This window comes from Ranitomeya imitator, chromosome 1 (genome assembly GCF_032444005.1).
Source record: "Ranitomeya imitator isolate aRanImi1 chromosome 1, aRanImi1.pri, whole genome shotgun sequence".
In the NCBI taxonomy this organism is placed as follows: Eukaryota; Metazoa; Chordata; class Amphibia; order Anura; family Dendrobatidae; genus Ranitomeya; species Ranitomeya imitator.
Genome location: NC_091282.1, coordinates 1,184,384,648 through 1,184,408,943, shown reverse-complemented (window position 1 = coordinate 1,184,408,943; position 24,296 = coordinate 1,184,384,648). Strand labels below are relative to the sequence as shown.

The window sequence follows — 24,296 nt, the reverse complement described above, 5'->3', positions numbered from 1 at the left end:
AATAAGACGCATGGATTATAAGACGCCCCACCAATTTATTAAAAAATAGTTTTTTCCTATTTTTCTCCTCAAAATTTGGGGTGCGTCTTATAATCCGGAGCGTCTTACAAAGCGAAAAATACGGTATGTCAAATTTGCCCTTTTTTCTGTATTTTTTGTGTTCCAATACACACAAATGAAATAAACGTGAATAACAAATAGGTGTAATTGCAATAATTTTCTTGGATAAATACTTCATTTTCTGGAACAATTTCAAGGGTGTCAAACTTTTGGGCATGACTGTATCTTATGATTTTCACATTAGTTTTGTCTTTTGGTGGAAATGTTCCTAACTGGACATTTTCCCCAACCGTGATGTGTCCTCTATTTGGCCAGTTCTACCATACAGTTTGGAATGTGCTTTCAGAAGATGCTTCACTTCATTACTCCTCCTAATCCTTTCATTGCTGCCATATTCCTGTTTTTACAAGTCATGGACTTGGTTGACTAAATAAACTTAGTTGTCAGTTCTTAGAGGCAGGGGCAGAGGAACCGTGGCCAAATACTTGAGATGCCTTCACATACAAGTCAGGTCTACAGACCATAGCCCCACTGATGGATTCATAATTGTAAGTCCATGTAGTCCGTAGTTTCATGGAGAAGGAGTACAGTTTTGTGTATGTTCCTAACCTTTCCTCAGGATGGTGGACCAGTGGAGGACCTGCTGAAAGTTCATGGATCATACTCTCAGGTATAGGTGGATTACATGAACAATTCTATAGGAAGACCAGGAGGACCAATGTTTCTGCTCCTGAACTAAGGGTTCCTTTGTGTAGATATTATAGATTTCAGGACAAATGCTTCGTACTTCCACCTCTCGTGATAGAAATGTCTTGGACAAAGATATTCTTTGAAGATGTTGTACGGTTTTGACAGTCTATCATCCTCCATCTCCTAGAACAGTGGTCCCCCTAAAGCTTTCTGATTTTGAGAGCCACATTCTGATTGAAAAAGGCAATATATGACAAGCAGGAAATCCCACCTTACCTCCATTTAGGTTTTTCCCATCAAGTTGACCATACTAATAGATTTCCAAGCCCCCAAGGACAGTATTTGCACATCCAGATCAGCTCTTCTGGGCAGGGTTAGTCACAAAAGCCATCATCTGGAGACCTTCTCTCCATAGCCACCTGGTGTTAATACACTGAGCTGGGAGACATCCATGAGCCAAACATCACTGGCTCGCGAGCCACATTGGCATGTTGAGCAGCAGATTGGGAACCGCTGTCCTAGAGGTTTCGCTCCTGGTAGCCCCCATGGTCTTCTGCTGGGACTTGATAGGTAAGCTCTTGCTGATCTTAGTTTGATCATTGTGGCCATGTTATTTCTCCATGGTTTCCAACATTGAGGTGCTGCGCAGATTGAGAACACCCATGTATGAATTTATAGTTTAGGTTACCGGCCACCATTACGGTCTACCAGAGTTGGCCTGTTTCCTAAGCAAAGAGTTCTGCTCTGACGTCCCCCAATGCTGCAGAGGCTCAGCCAATCTTCTGTAGCACAGCGGCCCCCTAGTAGAAGGAAGTCGGGAGGCAGTGGAGCGGTGCACTCCTGCAGAGATATAACGACAATATCGATTACTGTAGAAGAAGCATTGTCTGTTTCTCTGTTCCATTTCCATAAGAATTGGGTATACCAAAGCTTTGGAGGTCGCAGCGTTTAACCCCTCTACCACACTAAATAGCCCCCCAAAACATTCACTAATATCAGTAATGTAAGAGTGATGATTGTACGTGTCCATAGTAAACTGATCAGGGGAATTATGTCTGTTTTGCTGTTCTTAAAAATGAATCCATCAGGGCTTTGCTACTCTATTTGAGACAGAGACACTGATTCCAATGATGTATCACTTACTAGGCTGTTTGCTGTCATTTTTATAAAGACCACTGTTTTATCTGCTGCAGATCTAGCAGTTCTCTGAATGCTGAGCTCTGTATAACCCCACCCACATCTCTGATTGGCAGCTTTCTGTGTACACTGTGCATAGGCAGAACGCTGCCAATCAGTGATGTGGATGGGTTGCTGCTTTCAGTGACAGATTCCCTTTAGTTTACCATGCACTATTTTTGAGTGGGTGGTTTCTTTTCATTGACATTCTGCCAGCACTATGAGAGCTGGAACTTCCTCCCTTCCCATTGTCATTGTCTAGTGATTAGCCTGCTCAGTTTTGCTTGTAAGCATTCTGACAGAGGTGAGCTCGGCGGCTCTGCTGTCAGAGGTGGATTACACTTGACAATAGGCACTGAAAACAACTCATACAGATGGGAGAATTTTGGAGAAAATTTTGGTGGGGCTAAAACATTTTGATAGTCATCGCATTGCCGGTTAGATGATCCGATGTTTAATAAAGCAACAAGAACTATTTACGAAAAAAGGGATAATGCTCTTACACAAAGTCTTCCCTATAAGCTCTGGGATCTCTCAGAGGTGAAATAACAAAATAGACAAGAATCTTCCTGAGACTTCCCTGCTGTACTCGGGATGAGACGAGCAGTCGCCTCCTGTAGTCACGGCCTCACATCTGCAGCCGCCCCGTTATCGCCGGCAGCCGGACGCTTATTTACTTATGCACCGAGGCCCAGAAAGCAGAATTTTATAGCCATAACATGTGAAAAGACGCCATAGAACGAGGTGAGGACGGAGAAGGACTGAGACCCATCCTGAGCACGGCTCGGCCGCAGACGCGGCTCTAGACGCAGCGCGCTGTTTACCCGCAGCCAGTGGTCCGTGCTGAAAAGGGTGAGCAGGAAGGTTTACATAGGTGGTCTGTCGGAGAGCAGCAGTCTGAATGGTCGGCAAATATTTCCTCACTTACACACGAGGCGATCAAATAGTTTCTTTAATTCTTTCTTCAAATGTCACGTAGGCAAAATTCATCACGGAAAAAGAGTAAAATCATGGAGAAGAATTATAATGTCACTGCCACCATTGGTGAAACTATAGTTAAATATTATAAAATAAGATATGAAAAAAACCTGAAAATAACAATTATCTTTTCAGAATCACTTTATTTTCAGATCAGAGCACACTATATCAGCTCACACACTACCCCTATATACAGTCGGACACCACACAGCCTCCGTATATACAGAATGAGCCCCCTATATACAGTATGGGTGAACACACAGAACCCTATATACAGAATGAGCCCCCTATATACAGTATGAGCCCACACACAGCCCCCTATATACAGTATGAGCCCACACAGCCCCTTTATACAGTAGGATACCACACAGCCTCCCTATATAGAGAATGAGCACCTACATCCCCTATATACAGTAGGACACCACACAGTATCCCTATATACAGTATGGGTCAACACACAGAACCCCTATATACAGAATGAGCACCCTATATACAGTATGAGCCCACATACAGCCCCTTTATACAGTAGGATACCACACAGCATTCCTATATACAGAATTAACCCTATACAGTATGGGTCAACACACAGCATCCCCTATATACAGAATGAGACCCCTATATACAGTATGAGCCCACATACAGCCCCTATATACAGTAGGATACCACACAGCATCCCTATATACAGAATGAGACCCCTATATACAGTATGAGCCCACACACAGCCCCTTTATACAGAATGAGCCCCCTATATACAGTATGGGTCAACACACAGAACCCCTATATACAGAATGAGCCCCCTATATACAGTATGAGCCCACATACAGCCCCTATATACAGTAGGATACCACACAGCATCCCTATATACAGAATGAGCCTCCTATATACAGTATGGGTCAACACACAGCCCCTTTATACAGAATGAGACCCCTATATACAGTATGAGCCCACACACAGCCCCTTTATACAGAATGAGCCCCCTATATACAGTATGGGTCAACACACAGCATCCCTATATACAGAATGAGCACCCTATATACAGTATGAGCCCACACACAGCCCCTTTATACAGTAGGATACCACACAGCATTCCTATATACAGAATTAACCCCTATATACAGTATGGGTCAACACACAGCATCCCCTATATACAGAATGAGACCCCTATATACAGAATGAGACCCCTATATACAGTATGAGCCCACATACAGCCCCTTTATACAGTAGGACACCACACAGCATCCCTATATACAGAATGAGCCTCCTATATACAGTATGGGTTAACACACAGCATCCCTATATACAGAATGAGACCCCTATATACAGTATGAGCCCACACACAGCCCCTTTATACAGTAGGATACCACACAGCATTCCTATATACAGAATTAACCCCTATATACAGTATGGGTCAACACACAGCATCCCCTATATACAGAATGAGACCCCTATATACAGTATGAGCCCACACACAGCCCCTTTATACAGAATGAGCCCCCTATATACAGTATGGGTCAACGCACAGAACCCCTATATACAGAATGAGCCCCCTATATACAGTATGAGCCCACATACAGCCCCTATATACAGAATGAGCCCACATACAGCCCCTATATACAGTAGGATACCACACAGCATCCCTATATGCAGAATGAGCCCCCTATATACAGAATGAGCCCCCTGTATACAAAATGAGCCCCCTATACACAGTATGAGCCCACACATAGCCCCTATATACAGTAGGATACCACACAGCCTCCGTATATACAGAATTAACCCCCTATATACAGTATGAGCCCACACACAGCCCCTTTATACAGTAGGATACCACACAGCCTCCGTATATACAGAATGAGCCTCCTATATACAGTATGGGTTAACACACAGCATCCCTATATACAGAATGAGCCCCCTATATACAGTATGAGCCCACACACAGCCCCTATATACAGTACAGTAGGATACCACACAGCCTCCCTATATAGAGAATGAGCACCTATATCCCCTATATACAGTAGGACACCACACAATCCCCCGACATACAGTTTGAGTCCATACACAGCCCACCTATATACAGTTTGAGCCCCAACATATTCACTCCCCCATACACAGACACACTTTCCATACACATTGACACAAAAAACCCTTACGTCGCTCCTGCTCCCCCAGCGTTCTGCTCCGGTCTGTGCTGTGTGCACCGACGCACCGGACAGCATCATACTGCCTCAGCTCAGTGTATGGAGCGAGGCTGCGCCCACTGGCCGGGGTAAGTATAACTCATACATAGCCTCCATTCCCGGGTCTGAAACTGGCAAATCCCCACAGTGCACATTGCATTCTCAGGGGGAATTCATGAGTCTGTAGTCCCAGAATCTATGAGTGAGCTCATTCCGATAGCAGAATCGACAATTCTTATCTTTCTTCTTCTGATCTACTCTAAGCTGATTAATTACAACGTGAAAGTGAAGCTCACAAAAAGGAAGATAAGATTTACTGTCAGGGTGCTCACTGACATATTCTCAGTTCACTCCTTCTACAGCCAGCAACAAGCAATACATCACAGAGGCTCAAGAAGGCAAACGGTGTAAATGTTTTTAATGAAGCCCTATTGAAAAATATATATATATTTAAACCCAAAAATACATGTCCATCAAAAGAAAAAAAGTTTGTAGGACGGCACTACCGGGAGAATCGGGGTAATCCCAACATGAGAATCAGGTGTTGCTCGACAGATCATGTAAAAGTCAGCCGCACATCATAAATCCGGGTGCTCCTCTTAGAAAAACAAGTACTTCCAAAGCCATGTATAAGAAAAAAGAGCGAAGGCACTCACCATAATGAAAATCCCAATCTTTAATCAATCTTCATATAAAAATCCCAAGGCCAGGGGAGTGAAATACGGATCTTTTGTGAGCAGGAGACAACGGCGGCCGTTTCGCACTGTGCTTGCGCTTCAACGGGTCAACATCTTGACCCACTGAAGCGCAAGCACAGCGCGAAACGGCTGTCATGGGATTTTTATATGAAGATTGATTAAAGATTGGGATTTTCATTATGGTGAGTGCCTTCGCTCTTTTTTCTTATACATGGCTCCAAAAATACATGTATTTAAGTTAAAAGTAAAAGCGCCCCTAAAGGTGGCTATAAATGTGTAAGGGAACATAAAAACTTAGTGCTTGTCAATCTAATATATGGTCCTAGCTCTTTCAAATTCTGAAAATTTTGTCAAAATTTTCTAAAAAAATTAAAGCGACCATTCGATGGGTGAAACCATAGTTTTAGCAAAACAAGGACATATTGTTATCACCTGAAAATAAGCCCAATAGTCGATAAGTCTATGGCTATCCTATGCTGGGGCGCCCCTCCTATGCACCTAAAAAAAGAAGACATACAGGAGATTTACCTGTTTGAGGCTAAGGCAGATGCCATAATTCATCCCAAAACTTGCATAGGAAAATTGTTCTCATATTTTCTGATCTGAATCTAACCTTCTTCTTCCATAATAAGCTCCGTGACATTTCGGATTCTGTTTGTGAATATTTTAGAAACATTTTTTGATGTGCGCCAAAGTTGGAGTTTACACGGTCGTGTAAAATGTAAATATTTAAAAGCCTCGCATTGTCTGTAAATTTTCCATGTTGTGGGACGATGTTTGTGGTTTCGGACCACATGAAACCTTCCTGCTCCACTCTTGTTACATAAACACCAAATGTTCTCAAGTGGACCCTTTCATGTGGTCATCCTCAAGCAAACCTTGCTAGTCTCGAGACAAGAAAAGAAGTATCTCCAGTCTGGAACGTTGTCTAAGCCACCAGGTGGAACAGATTAGGATCTGGGATCTGTGTTAACCCCCAATGTAGTTATTGCGTCTGGTGTCACCAAAAACATGTCCCGGTGGAAAAGATGAAGTCCATGATCTTTATTTATAGATCCCCCAATGTTGTTCTGTCTTTCGCGAACTTGAAAAAGAATGGGGTCAGCCAAGGTTATTACTGGATTTGGGGTTTAGAAGACATCTTATCCAGAAAGACGAAAGGCTGTAATTAAACATAATCCTGTCTGCGTAGAGGAGACTTCACCCAGGAATGTTCTGACTAACATACCCAATTTTTTCTGCCAGTATAGGTCACCAACTTCCCAACAGTCCGAGGTACAAATTTAACTTCATTGCTGATGTGGTGGAAAAGATTGCTCCGGCCGTGGTGCACATTGAGCTTTTCGTCAGGTAACGTCATCTACTCTGCTTTTGCTGATGAAAGGGCGTACGTACCCAAATGCCAGACTTTTACGGGAGCCTTGGAGACAGGACCTCAGACATGGTTGGTCCATTCTTTTTTTTTCGGCTTGGTGTGGTGGACCTACCTTTGTAGACCAACAGGTTTGTTAGTATCTATATGTGAATCCTGAATTGAGCAGGGAGTTGGATACGATGACCCTTGAGGTCCCTTCCGACTCTACCATTCTATGATTCTATAGCATGGGGGAAACTGGACCATGGGTAGAGAGAAACAAAAAAACACCATAAGGCACCCAATCTGATCTTTACTATAGGGCTCTGTCATTATCAATGTTACTTTCAATGACTCAGTAAAAAAATGCATCTGAGGAAAGAGGTAACGTTTCTCCTGTGGAGAGTGACATGTTTGACAAGCCCGTGTAAGGAGACTTATAGGCCATGCAATGGTCCACTGGGAATTGAAGTATGCATATTGCCTCTTCAGAAAGGGAGAGGCCTTAAATTGTAGTGCCACCTGTTAGAGGTAACAATACCACATAGTCAATATCGACCTTTTAACGAGCCTTGCCATATGATTTAGGATTAAAGCCAAATCAGTATATCAATTTACAGACCTGTGTTTCGGTGTGTTGCCTCGCTTCAGTGCAAAGCATGAGATTTGATTTGGCTGTATGAGAAGCCTCTGACTGAGGTATTATGGGTAACAGTTCTCCTTGTTGAGAGTATCAAGCTTAACATGCCTGGGTAAGGAGACTTATAGGACATGCAATGCTCCTTTTGGAAAATAAATATTCAAATGGCCTCTTCAGAGAGGAATAGGCTATGAAATCTAATGCCACCTATTGGTAGTAGCAACCCTAAAAGCCAATATTGACCCTTTACCGAGCCTTGACACATGACTTAGGATCAAAGCCAAACTAGAACCACATTTCCCAGACACGTGTTTCTGGGTGTTACCCCTCATCAGTGCAAAGTATGAGATCTGATTTGGCTGTATCACAGGCCTATGAGCTAAGTATGATATTGGAAAATATATGGACTTATATTTGACTTAAATGCATGAATTTTTGGGTGAAAAGCATTTTTACTATCAGGCTTCATTACAAAATTTGGACCTTTTGGCTTCTAACAGCCTCACAACCCATAGCAGACGCCAGGGTGAGGTATAGAGGTTTTCTTAGCCTTCCAATACCTCTGTGATGAGACTTCGCAGAGCCGATGGGTAGCCGGAAGGCTAGTGAAAGCCCCTCTTGCTGCCATGTTGGTGCACTAATTTTGCAATATATTGTAGCAATGCTGCATATACTACAAGGAAGTCCAGGTGCTCTTGGGGGGGGGGGGGGGGGGGGCAAACCATTATAGTAAAAATTTAATGAAAAAAAATATTTTAAAGAATATTACAAAAATTCAAGAAAAATTAAATCACCTTCCATTTCCAAATTCTAAAAATGAAGAAATAAAAAAACATATTTGGTATTATCTAAGTCCAATCTATCATTATATTAATGAACAAGCTGATGAAAAAATGTAAAAAAAAAGTAGTTGAAGGTCTGAGAAAAAGGCAACATAACCCAGAATTTTTTTAACCACTAAAATATTAAAAAAATACCTTGCAGGTTTGCTATCACCGTAATTGTACTGACCTGAAGAATCATGTGTGCTGCCAGGTTTTTACATTTTTACTGCAGAATGAATGCCATTAAAAAGGAAAAATAAAAACAAAGGTGAAATTACGTTTTTGTTTTCTTTTTTTTTTTAATATTTCACTCAACTTGGAATTTTTCTACTTTTTTCAGTACACGGTATGATAAAATAAATGGTGTAATATCAGAACTATAAGTCGCAAACGAGCAAAATAAGCCCTCATAATGGAGTTTTGTGGAGGCAAAAATTAAGAAAAAAATGTTTGACTTTTTGAAAAAGAGGAAGAGAAAACTAAGGCATAAAAAAAAAAAGGTAGACCTATCCTTAGGAAATGTCATCGATATTAGACAAACGCTTCCACTGATCCACTGATTGAAGGAAGCGTTGCGCGATAGAAGCGGTACAGCGCCATACGTTGAGTAGTGGCCGCGAGTGGTACTGCAGCTTTCTCCCATACAAATTAATTAGAATGTATTTTTGTACTTTTTGGGCTTTTTTTTATTGTTCACTTCCGACGGAAAGGATATAAATCTGTCCTGGTGAACACACCGGTGCGGGCCTCGTTATTGTACAGATATCGGAGCTGTGTTTTGTAACATGTCCTACATCTGGAGTGTCCAGTGAAGTCGATGACCGGTGGTGCCCAATGGTCATCGCAAGTAGCGTCTGCCCAGCGTTGCGTCCAGTTGGATCTTCGAAGTGTTTCTTAAAAAGCAGCTTAGAGCCGGATTATTTTGCTGCTTGGCAGGATCATCTCATGTCTGCACCGCAGTGGTGAAATAATATGATTACCTGGCATTAGGACTGCAGCCACAAGCAGGACAACCTCTCTCTAAATCACGAAAATTGCTGCTTGCCTCTGGTGTTGAATATAGACTAAAGTCAAAAAAGGCAGTAAGTAATTTGTAATCTGGGGAACGTGGTTGTGCCAAAGTAAATGAAGGCTCCTCGCAGCTATAAAAATTCTTAAGTGCTTACCATAGAGTTTGCACTGCTCCATCATTCATACGTGTGAGCCTAGAAATCCTCTGTCCTGAAATGACTCAACACCAGCACGAGAAAAGTGTCGACAAAATTTATACCTATACCCAGCGAGCTATGTGCTGAGAAGAAGATAAATACTGTGGATAGAATATGTTAAGTAAATCTTCTAACTAGTTTCATCCATAGACAAGATTATTTAATCAAGAAATGACAGCAGCAGGAGAAGAGGAGTTTGTACTTGTGATAAGCAGTGACCTGTCCAATCTTGCCATTATGCTGAACATACACATAAGATAGCTGTCAGATGAGCTATCTCTCCTGACTCTCGACGCCACCGGTAGGGGCTCATCTCCCCTAAAAAAAAGTAGAATTGAAATTTCAACTACCTGATCCTTCCCATCAGATAATTTTGGGGAGAGTTGGGAACCTCCCACCCCCTCCATCCATACACACCTGATGGTCAGTAGGTCCTGGGACGGGTATGGCTGACTTTTATCTAATGAGATTGGCGGCCTTTAAACTAATGTAGACCACAATGATAGATTATGGGTTTAACCTTCGTCTGGCTGAGTAGGTACAATTGTAAATATTCCGTTTTAAAATTGCAATAACTTTTTTTTTCAAAAAGCCGTAGAGGGCTGAAATTTCGTGACATCTCTGCAGTTTTGGTCCAGAATATATTGGCCAAATTTCAATAAAATATATGTGAAGGTACAATTGTACCTCTGCAGCCTGTTAACGTTGTAAAATTATGTAGCCTGACGAAGGTTAAACAGGGGAAGACTATGGGAATTATGATAACAGCAGAAAAAAATGTGTTGCTTTTGTTGGAAGCAGTAACCCCTCCACTGATGATAGCATGTTAAAAGGAACCTGTCACCCCGGTTTTTCAGTAGGAGATAAAAATACTGTTAAATAGGGCCTGAGCTGTGCGTTACTATAGTGTATTTTGAGTACACTGATTCCACCCCTAAGCTGCCGAAATAACTTACCAAAGTTGCTGTTTTTGCCTGTCAATCAGGCTGGTCAGGTCAGATGGGCGTGGCGACATCGCTGGTTCTTCCCCCAGATCTTGCATATATTTCCGTTGGTGGCGTAGTGGTTTGCGTATGCCCATCTTCTGAATCCACTGGGCAGGAGAAGAAAAAACGCGCGATCGGCGCTATTTCCCTGGTGATCTGTGGGGGCGGCCATCTTCCTGAGGCCGCGCGTGCGCATATGGAGTCTTCTGCTGCCCGGGGCTTCAGGAAAATGGCCGCGGGATGCCGCGCGTGCGCAGATGGAGATCGCGGCGGCCATTTTCCTGAAGCCGAGTTCGCATCTGCCGCAGGGGTAGGGGCCCAGTGAGCAGATGAGACGGGGCCCGATGCGGGCCGCCTCTGCCCACCGGGCCTATCCGCCAGTCAGGGCAGTAATGCCCTGATGGCAGCGGGCAATCTGAGCGGTAGCCCAGGGTCCCCCACACCACTGGGTCCTGGGCTACCATCCAGATTGACCCTATTATAATCCACCCCTGATCACAATGTAAACTAGATAGATACATTCCATACAGTCAGTGCGAGACCCCAGATCTATCTTGGTCCGCTGCGTGAACTGGAACAGCCAGAAGGCTGGATGTGGCCCATGATCAGTGCGAAGTAGATTAGTAAAATTCCATCAACTGTCAATGATAGATGGTGGAAAGTATAACAGCTGTAGGAAAGAAGTTAGTTGATTTTGATGGAGGCAGTGACCATTCTACTCATATGATTATATTAATGAGGATATAAGACAGGATGGGACTGACAGAGATAATGACATAAAATACATAAATACATTTCATACTGATACATTATGAGAAATATGATTGCAGCACAAAAAGTGTATTTATTTTGTGGCAGGCAGTGACTTGTTTACTCGTGATTTTACTATGAAGGTTATTGCTAAGGTCACAGAGCTGGATAAACAAAGTACAATGTCAAGAAGTAAAATAGATCTACAACCCCTGGCAAAAATTATGGAATCACCGGCCTTGGAGGATGTTCATTCAGTTGTTAAATTTTGTAGAAATAAAGCAGATCACAGACATGGCTCAAAACTAAAGTAATTTCAAATGGCAACTTTCTGAGTACTTAATGAGTCCTGTGTGACACTCATTAAGTCCAGGCCTCAGAGACTGCAAGCTGCTATAAACGCCAGAGGGGGTGCAACAAAATACTAGAGATGTTTTTGTGTTTGTTTGTTTCTTTTTCATGATTCCATAATTTTTTCCTCAGAATTGAATGAGTCCATAATTTTTCCCTATGCTTGGTTAAAAAAGTAACCATTACTGACTACCACATTTTTTGTTCTTGATTTCTTTTAGTGTCTCTTAAAGCCAGAAAGTTGCCATTTGAAATGTCTTTAGTTTTGTGCCATGTCTGTGATCTGCTTTTTTTTCTACAAAATTAAACAAGTGAATGAACATCCTCCAAGGCCGGTGATTCCATAATTTTTGCCAGGGGTTGTATATAATTTCCATCAACTATCATATGATGGAAAATATAACAGCAGCAGGAAAGAAATGTGTTGATTTTGTCAGGGGCAGTGACCTATCCACCCATATGATTAGGTTAACGAGGATATAAGGCTGGATGGCACAGAGATAATGGCATAAAATAAATGGATATAGACCACAATAGAAGATTCTTAGAATGGAGACAGCAGCAAGAGATGAGTGTGTTGGTCTTGCAGGAGGCAGTGACCAGTTCATTCATGCTGTTTTGTGAGAACAGTGCTGCATGTTAAAAAAAAATGAAAAAGAGTCAGATAAATAGTTGGATTGATTATGGGAACAGTAGTTTGATGTTCTTTTAGGGCCCTGTCCACATGCCATTATTTTGATCTACTTAGGGCTATGACAGGATTCGCTCTTCTTTCCTTTTTTTTTTTCGGGAGCGGAGGTGGAGGGACAGTATGCAACTGTATAAAGATATTTTTGCAGAATATCTCCAATTGTTTGCCACATGTGTATTCGAAGGAGGAGACTGTTCCTTCACCATGAGCTTTAAAATTCTTCACATTTTTTCCATATTCCGCAAATCTTGAAGTCATGTCTGTAGCAAGTATAAGACATAAGAGACATTCAAGCTCTGCTGCAAACCAAGAACTTATAAATCATCCTTATCCTCCACATTTTCCAGCAGCCGTATGCTATTTTTGGTTTTTAAGGGGGTTTTAAAGTTATCGGTCATTTCTCCTGTAGACCTTATCTTGCTCTAAGAGTAATGACTTGGAAGAATCAATTTTCTATGTAATGTTGACCATAAGTGATGCATCCTGGATGAACCCACTTTTCCCATTATTTTCATAGACACCCACTATTTGGCCGTAACGTTCCCCTGTCCAGTGGATCAGGATTTATCATCTCGGATATGGGATTAATTGTAACCAACGCTCACGTGGTGACGAGCAGTAACGCCGTCTCTGGGCGACAGCACCTAAAAGTGCAACTCCATAATGGCGACACCTACGAGGCAACAATCAAAGATATCGATAAAAAATCAGATATTGCCACAATCAAGATTTACTCAAAAGTAAGTATGTAAGGTCTTATCATTGAGAGTGACACTTTTGCTAATTAAAGGACTCATCTCCCCGAGATCCTGGGCCAAGAGGACAAAGCTTTGTTGCTCTAGTTGGCCATTGAACCCATGGCCAGAAGGGCCAAATAGGTTTGAACTGAGAAAAGGGCTTTCGTAAAACAAAGCTATAGCTCAACTTTCCTTCAAAGGTCCAATGCAGCGCCCTCACCCTGTATATAAATACCCCACTTGCCCCATGGTAAATGCCCCATTAGCCTCCCTCTGACTGAGGAAATGCCATAAATGCCCACCTCTAGGACCCTGACCTATAGGAAGAATGTAAGGTCATCAGATTACTCTCGGTATATTTCAGTGTAGCAGTGGAGCTTATGGAGACCCCCATTCTCCTAGAGATGGGACCTGCACATATTAGACATTTATCCAAAATGTATTCCGTAAACGCCTAAGGAAATTTCTGACTAGCTATTATAATGGTTGACAAGGGACCCTTGACCATAGTGAAAATCACTCTCAGATACCACTAGTTGGGATGGAAAGTCCCCGGGGAGCCTTAGACTAGGCAGTGGACGTACATCAGTCACTCATACGTGTATTTTTCTGTTCTTGTATATAACTTTTGCTTTTTCTTTTTGTCTAGAAAAAGTTACCAGTCTTGTTGTTGGGACATTCGGCGGATCTGAGACCTGGAGAATTTGTGGTGGCTATCGGAAGTCCATTCGCCTTACAGAACACCGTGACAACGGGAATCGTCAGCACGGCTCAGAGAGACGGAAGAGAACTCGGCCTGAGGGACTCCGATATGGACTATGTGCAGACAGACGCCATCATTAACGTAAGTCTACATCTTCACTTCTAGATTGATGACGTTTTTCAGGATCTTGACTCCTGTAGCCATTGTTTGTTGTACTATGATATAGACGTGTCGCACAAGTCAGGAGCCTACGGCCATGTTTCCACCTAGCAAAATGCTGAGGCTACAGGGAGACATTTGCTACAGGACATTGAAATTGCAGTGAAACATTGCGACTTCAGATCTAATGATTTCTTACCTGCGACCTCCTTTGACTGTTAGGGTAGGATAACACCAACGTATAAAATAATCAGTGTTTTATGCAAGAAAGTGGGACAATTTTTTTATTTTTTTTTTATAACCACTTTTAAGATTCTCAATCTGTCCCGATTTCATGGCACGTCTAAGAAGCATGGTTGACAATTTATCTTTTGGTTTTACCATATTCTTCATATTTTTAACAGTTAAATCTTTTTTTCTTAGTATGGAAATTCTGGGGGTCCTCTGGTGAACTTGGTAAGTATTATATCTTCATGTTATTGCATCTACGATAGGTAAAGGAACATAGGCCGTAGGAATATAGACCAAATGAGCCTTTGGACCTCCTTAGGCTTCAGGGCCTCCACCATTGCACCCTTTATAGTTATGCCCCGAGAGACCTGCCACCAGCAGGTGTAACTTGAAGTTCTTCAGCCCTTATGCAAAGCCTGAAACATGACCTTAAATCCTAACCACCCATATCGGGCAGACAGACCTTTTGAACGCCTCCGAGTGTAGGGTTTGGATTCGACTGTAATTTTTGCCATGATTCTTGTTTTATCCAACATGACCAATCATTTGGGTAAAATTTTTAAGTTGAGTGGTATTATAATAGGGTTGTAACATACCTTGGGGCAGGAGCCGTGGTACTCATCTTAAACGCCTCAGCTCGCTACATGAAAATGAGGGTCATGGCTGGGTGTGTGGACTTGTGTTCGTTTGGCGATATGCCTCTGCAGACTGCATGGTGCCTCTGTATTTGGCTGGCCAGGGCCAGGTGTTAAGTGAAGGAGACCACCGTTCAAAACTTCTTTTTGCTGAAGAGTAACCGAATAAGAACTATACACAGCGGATAGTGGGTATACACCTTCATGGACGTTCCTTTAGCAATATGCGACATCACACACCTTTCCTTCCTTGCTGAAATTCCTCTGCTCTTCTCAGTTCCTCTGCTCTTTTCAGTTCCTCTCTTTCCTAGTTCAGCCCAGCAAACTATCCTCAACAACATCACTAAAGTCCAGTCAGGAAGAGTCTTAGACTCCATCCCGTAGTATTGCATCCTTCTCTCCATAGGACAGTTTATGTGCCAGTATGGCGACTGCTTACTTCCTTTATTACTGACTTACTTCCTTTAGTATCTAACACATGGTGTATATTTCCTTCTTCTTGTTTTCTGTTCCCTTTTCCGTTCCATATCAAAAATGCATGCTATCCAAATGGCCTTCCTGTTCCAGGCCTCAATATTCTTTTTTTCTTTCTCCCTCTTTTCAGCCTCCTGGCTCCAATTCGGCTTGTTTCCACTACTCTCCTCAAGAGTTTTACTATCTGCTCCTCACGTCTGCCTCTTGCCACACAAACATTACATGTGGATCTGACCTTAGGTCTGATACTGCTGGAAGCTGGACCCTATCTAAATAATTACCAGGAAGTCCTCTCCTTTCTCCTCATGCAGATCCTCCCATCCTGTGCTAGACCCAACTCTTAACTCTATCTAAACTTACTTACTACCTGTTGCTGGGTAGAATCCTTGATCCTTCAAGTGATATCCACAACATCTCCACTTCCTGAGTCACTGGTTCACATATTACCAGAATTAAAAAAGAAAACAACACGTGTTAGCTTTTGGGCGAACGATCCCTCATCTGACACTTTTGACATCAGGGAGAAATAGCTATCAGCCACTGCAATCCAATGTGTTGGATCCTTCTGTCCTCCAATATCGGAGAGTAGGGAGGCCCCCAAATTCATTAGACTGTTGGCTGATAACAACAAAATCGTCCGGTTCGGACAACTTCTCTTTGGAGGTCCCAGCTTTTATTCAAGACATGTTCTGACTGGTTCCTATGAGGCCCAGTGACCCTATGATACACTCAGCTACCAGGGAAGACACAAGCAGATAAACCTCCTTTAGACTCAGATTTTCGGGATTGTATTAGAAGACGTGTAATATTTTAAATAAAGTTTGATATAATTTATTGAAATTTGGCTCATGCTTTGGCACTTTACACTTCCCTAAAAGAATAAAATTACAATTTCAACGCAAATTTGGGATCCAAGAAGCATCGTTTCTCCTTGCGGAGAGTGACATGTTAAGCATGTCGAGATGAGGAGACTTAAAACCGCAATGAAAATTTGGGAAACCTGTTGTTTTATTTTTCTAGAAATACAGTTACACCAGTGTTCCCCAACTCCAGTCCTCAAGAGCCATCAACAGGTCATGTTTTCAGGATTTCCTTAGTATTGCACAGGTGATAATTGCATCACCTGCACAGGCAATAAGTCCATCACCTGGGCAATACTAAGGAAATCCTGAAAACATGACCTGTTGGTGGCTCTTGAGGACTGGAGTTGGGGAACACTGAGTTACACAGTCCTGGACTAAATAATTGACATCTTCCCCACATTCGATGTGGTGCTCATCTAGATATAAAACTCCTAGGAATTAAATAATGAAGCAACATAAAATCAGTGCAAATCTTCTAATTGTAGTTGTATTATATTACTTCATCAAGGACGGAGAAGTGATTGGAATCAATACCCTGAAAGTGGCTGCTGGAATCTCATTTGCGATCCCATCCGATCGCATCACCAAGTTCATGACCGACTTTCACGACAAGAAAATTAAAGGTAAGGAAAAATATAAAAGAATAGCAATAGAAAAATGGGAAATGATTTTTAAGTGAATCTCCATCTTTTCTTATCATAACATTTTAGGTCCTTACTGCCTCGTTATTTCTTAATATATCTTTAAAGAGTATCCATTTTTTTTCATAAATCAATAGTACACGTGAAAGTAGAAATCTTTGTAATATATCTTATTAGAAAAATCCACTTCTTTCTCCCCCAGGACTGATCTTTCATTCTCAATTCACTGGAAAAATGTGTCTTCAGTGAATACAGATTTTTCCATTACTGAGATAGGAGATGACGGTTGGTGCTTATAAAGTTCTATGGAGAAATGTAACTGTGGTATCAGGAGAACTTGCAGCATAATGTCTGTCTTCCTTTAGCTCCTCCCTCTCCGTAGAATGTTAAAAGCACCAACTGTCATCTATCTCAGTAATGGAATCTTTCCGAATACACATTGTAGAGATTTTTCACATGAATTGAAAGTGAAAGAAGAGAAAATAACACATTTCTCTGATAAGATATATTTTGGAATAGCTTACCCATGTTTATTTTATTAATTTATTAGATTTTTTAGCAGATTGGAAAAAGTATATTTGATTTTTTTTTCCATTATTTTCTTTTTATAGATTATTGAACATAATTTTAAAATAATTGTAGTCCCTGATCTTGGAACTATTCGATCACTGCTACACTTCACTGCACTACATCTGTATTTATGCACATTATCATTTTTAACAGTAACTGTTCTTTTAATATTTTTCCCCAATAAATCAATGGATCGTATGAAAATAAGAAACGTCTGTAAGATATCTTATCAGCGCAGCCGCTCTCTGAACTGCTATAATATGCGAACATTGAACATGTGAGATTGATACTGCATTACTGCTATAGGTAATATTTTAAAAATGAAGGTACTTAGCGCACAAATTGACCAATTTGAGAGAGTCCAACAGCATACGTCAAGGTGTACATCTTTAATATGTAATATGATGCCTCTCCAAGGCTAAAAGCTACAATTTTAAGGGCAGGTAGTTTCCAGCTCTAATAAATTCTTGTTCTGTTAGGAGTGGCTGGTGGGCCCTTATGTATTGCCCAATTTTTGCGCTAAGTACCTTCATTTTTAATGTATTTTCTATAGCAGTAATTCAGTTTCAATTTGATTTATTCAATGTTCACATATTATAGCACTTTCTTAGCATTTTTGACTTGGTTGTCTCAGCTCGCACCTGTTCACATTGCCTTGTTCTGTTAGGAGGTGCTGGTCGGTGTTTTTGATCATAGTACACTCGTATACAGGAGTACAATGATGGCAAACACAGGGGTCCTTTGGCTTCCATGAGAACTCATCCACACATGACCAATCCACTGTAGGGGGGGGTCTAATCATAGGAAGGTTCTACCTGTATAACATAGGGGCTGTGCCCACTTAAAGGGGTTGTCTCCCGTCAACATATTACTGCCCACTGGCAAAGTTCCATGTTAAAAGAAACAATTGCTTACCATCCCCTGGTCCAACGCAGTGTCACCTCCACTACCGCAGTGTTTGTGGATGCAGCAATTACATCACTCTGACATTGCTGCAACCAATCACTAAGCTCAGCGGATCCCTTAGTCTATATCAGCTTAGTCGCTTAGCTCAGTGATTGGCTGCAGCCAAATCGACATCACCACTGCAGACAAGCATCAAAGACCGGAGCAGTGGCAGAGATTCAGCAGCTGGCCCTGGTGATGGTAAAGTACCTAAAGTGAACATTTCACCAATGGTGATCACTAATGTATGTACAGTTGTGCTCAAAAGTTTACATAACCCCAGCAGAATTTTTGCTTTCTTGGCCTTTTTTTTTCAGAGAATATGAATGATAACACCAAAACTTTTTCTCCACTTATGGTTAGTGGTTGGGTGACGCCCATTTACTATCAAAACTACTGTGTTTTCTCTTTTTAAATCATAATGACAATCCAAAACATCCAAATGACCCTGATCAAAAGTTCACATACCCCATTTATTAATCCCGTACATTGCCCCCTCTAACATCAATAACAGCTTGAAGTCTTTTGTGGTAGTTGTGGATGAGGTTCTTTATTTCCTCAGATGATAAAGCTGCCCACTCATCTTGGCAAAAAGCCTCCAGTTCCTGTACATTCCTGGGTTGTTTAGCATGAGCTGCGCGCTTGAGATCTCCCCAGAGTGGCTCAATGATATTGAGGTCAGGAGACTGAGATGGTCACTCCAGAATCTTCACTTTGTTCTGCTGTAGCCAATGACAGGTCGACTTGGCCTTGTGTTTTGGATCATTGTCATGTTGGAACATCCAAGTATATTCCATGCACAACAGTATTTGCTGATGTCTCCAATGGTGCTATATAAGGCAGGATTGCGTAATGACTCTGAATGTCCGAGGTGTAGGTCTACGGATGCAGATATTTTCCATATGATGTGGACATGCCCGAGGTTGGCTGCCTTCTGGGTGGTAGTTTTGAGTCGTATGGAAGGTGCGTATGGGTGCACGGTGCCAAGGGATCCAGTTGTCTGTTTGTTGGGATGCGTGGATGAGATTGGAGTGGATAAACACCTAAAGATAGCTATAGCCAGATTGCTATACATGGCTAGGAAGGTGATAGCTCGAAATTGGATTAAGGAAGAGCCGCCGTCAAGAGGAGAATTCCTCCAGTATGTGAAGCAGGGCCTGACACTGGAAAAGGGGATTTATAAGAAGAGAGGGAAAATTGAAACGTTCAATAAAATGTGGTCTTTATGGATAGCTGTGGGATAGTAATGTAAAGTGTGGCTTATACGATTGGTTGAGGGATTAGATAATCTATTGTCTTAATGATGGAAGTAATTAACAAGATGAGCTGCTTTGTGGGGTGGGGGTGGGGGGCCTTGGGATTGAAGGGGGAGGAGGGGGGGAAATACTCTGTATTGAAAATGTGAATGTAACATGTTAATTGTCTTGTTATTCTTAATAAAAATTTATTTGAACAAAAAAAAAAAACAGTATTTGCTGATAATGTGCTGCATTCATCTTTCCTTCAACTTTGACAAAGTTTCCTGTGCCTTTGTAGCACATACACCCCCAAAACATCAGCGATCCCCCTTCGTGCTTTACTGTAGGAATGGTGTTCCTTTCATCATATGCCTTGTTCACCTCTTTCCAAATGTAACATTTATGGTTCTGGCCAAAAAGTTCAATTTTGGTCTCATCACTCCAAATTACCTTGTTCCAGAAGTTTTGAGGCTTGTCTCTGTGCTGTTTTGCATGTTATAGGCGAGTTACTTTGTGGCATTTGCTCAGTAATGGCTTTTTTCTGGTGACTCGACCATGCAGCCCATTTTTCTTCAAGTGCCTCGATATTTGCATCTTGAAACAGCCACACTGCTGTTGTTTGTGGGTTTTTCTTTGCACCGCGAACAATTTTCCTGGCAGCTCTGGACGACATTTTTGTTGGTCTACTTGACCGTGGTTCTGTTTTTACAGAGCCCCTGATTTTCCATTTGTTAATCACAGTTTGAACGTTGCTGACTGGCATTATCAGTTCTTCAGATATCTTTTTGTATCCCTTTCCTATTTTATACAGTTCAACTACCTTTTCCCATAGATCTGTTGACAATTCTTTTGCCCATGAGTAACAATCCAGAAACGTCAGTGGCTGGATGAAAGATGCAAGAGTCTGTCTGGATCCCAGAAACTCACTCAGCTTTTATGCACACACACTGATTGCAAGCAAACAGGTCACATGTGAGGATGTTACCTTTAGTATTAATTCAAACCCATTTGTGTCAACTTCTGTGCAGGTTATCAGGCCAAAATCACCAGGGTATGTGAACTTTTGATCAGGGTCATTTGGATATTTTGGGTTGTCATAATGATTTAATAGAAACACAGCAGTCTGAGAATAAATGGCTTCACCCAACCACTAACCATAAGTGGTGAAAAAGTTTTGGTGTTATTCATATTCTCTGAAAAAAGGCCAAGAAAGCAAAAATTCTTCTGGGGTATGTAAACTTTTGAGCACAACTGTATATACCAGTGGTGAAATAAAAAATCTTTTTTGCCGAAATTATACTTGTCTGTTGCTTCCCCCAATGGGATGAAGTTTGTTGAAATGGTACCGTCCTTGCATGTCAATAAGGGGTTAATTTCACATCTGCGGAGGGGATAGGGAGCTCTGGTTTTTACAGGTGGGGGGACAACCCCTTTAATTTTACAGGAGACGTAAACAGAGTGGAGCATTTGATCCAAATATCAAGAATAAGTTTTAATTTTGGTTGTAAAAATGCACTGTAGATTCTATAAAAATAAAAGTATTGCGCAGACATGCGATGTTTATAAAGCTCTTCTGCAACATAGTACAAGGCAGGGTCTGCATTGTAAATCCGTCACTTGATATTCTGTAGTTTTCCCTCACTTTCCTATCTCTATCTGTATAATCTCTGAGGCGAGAAGTCTGACCTTTAAGAAGGGTGAAAAAGATTTTTTTTTTCACTACATTCCAAACTGATCCGACTGTGACTGTCTTGACAATGTTTGTTTCTTCAGACGGAAAGAAGCGTTTCATCGGGATAAAGATGCTGACTATAACTCCTGCGTAAGTAACACAGACTTGTATTCTTGCCAAAAACATTTTTTTAATGATCTGCTAAGGAAGAGTTGTAGCTGTGGAGCCTGAAATTATTACGAAAACTAATTTCTGGCCCGAGCCTGCGTGTGCAAACTCCGAGGACTGAAAGCTTTTGGCAGCGAACATGAACCGAGTTTGACTTGTTGCGTATAAACTGTGGACTTAGAATCTGAAAATATTTAGATAGAAGTAAAAGCAACTTATTTTATCACCGCAGAGATGAATAAAGGATTTAAAGGGGTTGTCCGGTCTAAAATGAAAAGTCTGCAGTCACTCTGTGTGACTGCCGACTTGTGAACCCTACCTGTGCACACACTGGGCGCTGCGAGAATTCTGCGAGTGACTGCAGATTTTTCATTTTAGACCGAATAACCCCTTTAAGGAGGGCACAGGCATGTCCAAAATGACGAATTTTCCTACATTGGTGCTTAAATGTTTGTGAACCCATCAGAATTCTCCATTTCTGTATAAATTTGAGCTAACACTAAATTAGATTTTCACACAAGTCCTAAAAGTACATAAACAGAACCAAATAAAGTAAAAAATATTAGGACTTTTTTTTTTAATGAGGAAAATTATGCAATAGCACATGTCTATGAAGGGCAAAAGTATGTGAACCTTTGCTTGCAGTATCTGGTATGATATCTTCTTCTAAACATTTCGGGTAATTGTGGTTTAGTCCTGCACATCGGCTTGGAGAAATTTTAGCTTGTTCCTCCCTACAAAACAGCTTCAACTCTGTTATGTTGGTTGGTTTTCTCCCATGAATTCTCCATTCAGGTCCTTCCACAACATTTCGATAGGATTAAGGGCAAGACTTTGACTTGGCCATTCCAAAACTTCACCTTCATTCTTCTGTAACCATTCTTTATACAAAAACCACCAGACTTGTCACATGTAAATGGCCGGGAGCATATAAATACCACTCCCCCACTATCATAGACCACACCACAATGGTAGGTAGGGAAACTCCAAAACATATAAAACACAAAAAACCGGAGTACAGAAATCCCAAAACACATGTTTACCAATATATAAACTTTATTAACAATAAACAACAATACCATTAAAATGTATCAATTGCCATCATAGCACATATAACACAGGAGAAGATTCAAATGGAGAGCCCATAGGTATACCAGTGGGGCGGGGAAGTCCAGTTGTCCCAAAGAGATGGGCATACGTGGATAGAAATTTCAAATAGACTGGGCGCATGTAGAGGGGTTAAACCCCATAGTAACAAATAAGTAGAGCAGCTAAACATGCATAAATATGCCCCCACAATGAGCCACAGTCAAGTCACAAATTAAGGTAACTTACCCATATCAGAGGCAAGAGGACACTCCCCGCTCGACTGGCAGCCCCCTGACGCGCGTTTCGCGGATTGCTTTATCAAAGAGGGTTAGCCATTGTTTGCTCACAATGAGGTTTAAATAGGGCGTATGCCGGAAATCTCAATGGCACATCGGCGCACGCGCATCCGAAGCCAGGCACCGCTCCCCACCACGGCCGTCATAGCAACGCCTGCATTGGGCGGAACCCCGCCGGTGACGTCAAATAACATGCAGGCGCCGCCACAAATGACAGCCGCCGTGGAGACGGAAGCATCTAGCCCCAGGCGCGCATGCGCACGGCCATCGGCCATTTTACTGAAGACCATAGAGGCTGACATGATGTGAGGAATACCCCCATACCATCCCAAGTAAAGGGAGTGCATGTTAATACATATAAGAATAAAAATACGAATATACATAACCACATTACAGACATAAGTGATAAGTACAATTTACATCAAAACGTGCACAAAGTGCAAAGTGCATTATATAAATGACAATGAGCACTATGTAGCATACACTATAACATACAATAGTAATAAATATGCATAGTGCTTTATAAAGGATGTGCAAAAAATGCAGAGGGATCCAAAACGTCCCTCCATTATTCGCTAAAGTGAATCATAGATATGGATCATGACGGCCAAAAATTGAGGTCTCAGAGAAATTTGCCACGAATATGCTATTAGTCCCAGAAACTGCAACGAATAAGAAAAAGACAAACAATGATTAAAAAACCAATAAAATCAGATATGGAGGTGAACTCAAAATAGGGGAGAGGGACTGCACGACCAAACCACCAAATATATATAAATAGTATAGTCGCAAAAGGCAGCAATAGCCCGTCCTCATATCACATACAGGAGGACAAAGGAACAGTGGAATAGGGAATTGTGTCTATATCCAGAACAATTATAAAAAAGGGGCAAAACTCAATCTTTCGTTTAGCCCCTTGGGGGCCATTGTATCAAGGGTGACAATCCACCTGCACTCACATTGTGCCAAAAGTTGGTTAAGATTGCCACCCCTGATACCCCCATGAACCATATCAATCCCCCTCACCCTCAACCCGCTGGGGTCGGATCCGTGACACATCCGAAAATGTTTCGGGATAGTTTTTAATATGGAAATGTCAGTTGCCTCCCCTGCGGCAATGATGTCTCGAACGTGTTCACGCGTTCGTACCTTTAGTTCTCTCGAAGTCAAACCGACATAAATAAGGGAGCAGGGACAAGTAGCATAGTAAACTACATAAGTGCTATTACACGAGATATACTCTCGGATTTTATATTCCCTGCTCCCATCGGATGACTTAAAGCTCTTACGTCTTT

At 41.7% G+C, this 24,296-nt stretch overlaps 1 protein-coding gene across 1 annotated transcript in view; it reads left to right on the top strand.

Annotated features, from left to right (window-relative positions):
* Nucleotides 1-24,296, top strand: part of HTRA3 (HtrA serine peptidase 3) — a 70,173-nt gene that overhangs the window by 36,713 nt on the left and 9,164 nt on the right. Inside the window, exons 2-7 of the mRNA XM_069744767.1 lie at nt 7,027-7,126; nt 13,098-13,320; nt 13,967-14,161; nt 14,603-14,635; nt 16,891-17,005; nt 21,550-21,598. Of these exons, the coding sequence (XP_069600868.1) occupies nt 7,027-7,126; nt 13,098-13,320; nt 13,967-14,161; nt 14,603-14,635; nt 16,891-17,005; nt 21,550-21,598 (715 nt within the window). The remainder of the gene's footprint in view (nt 1-7,026; nt 7,127-13,097; nt 13,321-13,966; nt 14,162-14,602; nt 14,636-16,890; nt 17,006-21,549; nt 21,599-24,296) is intronic.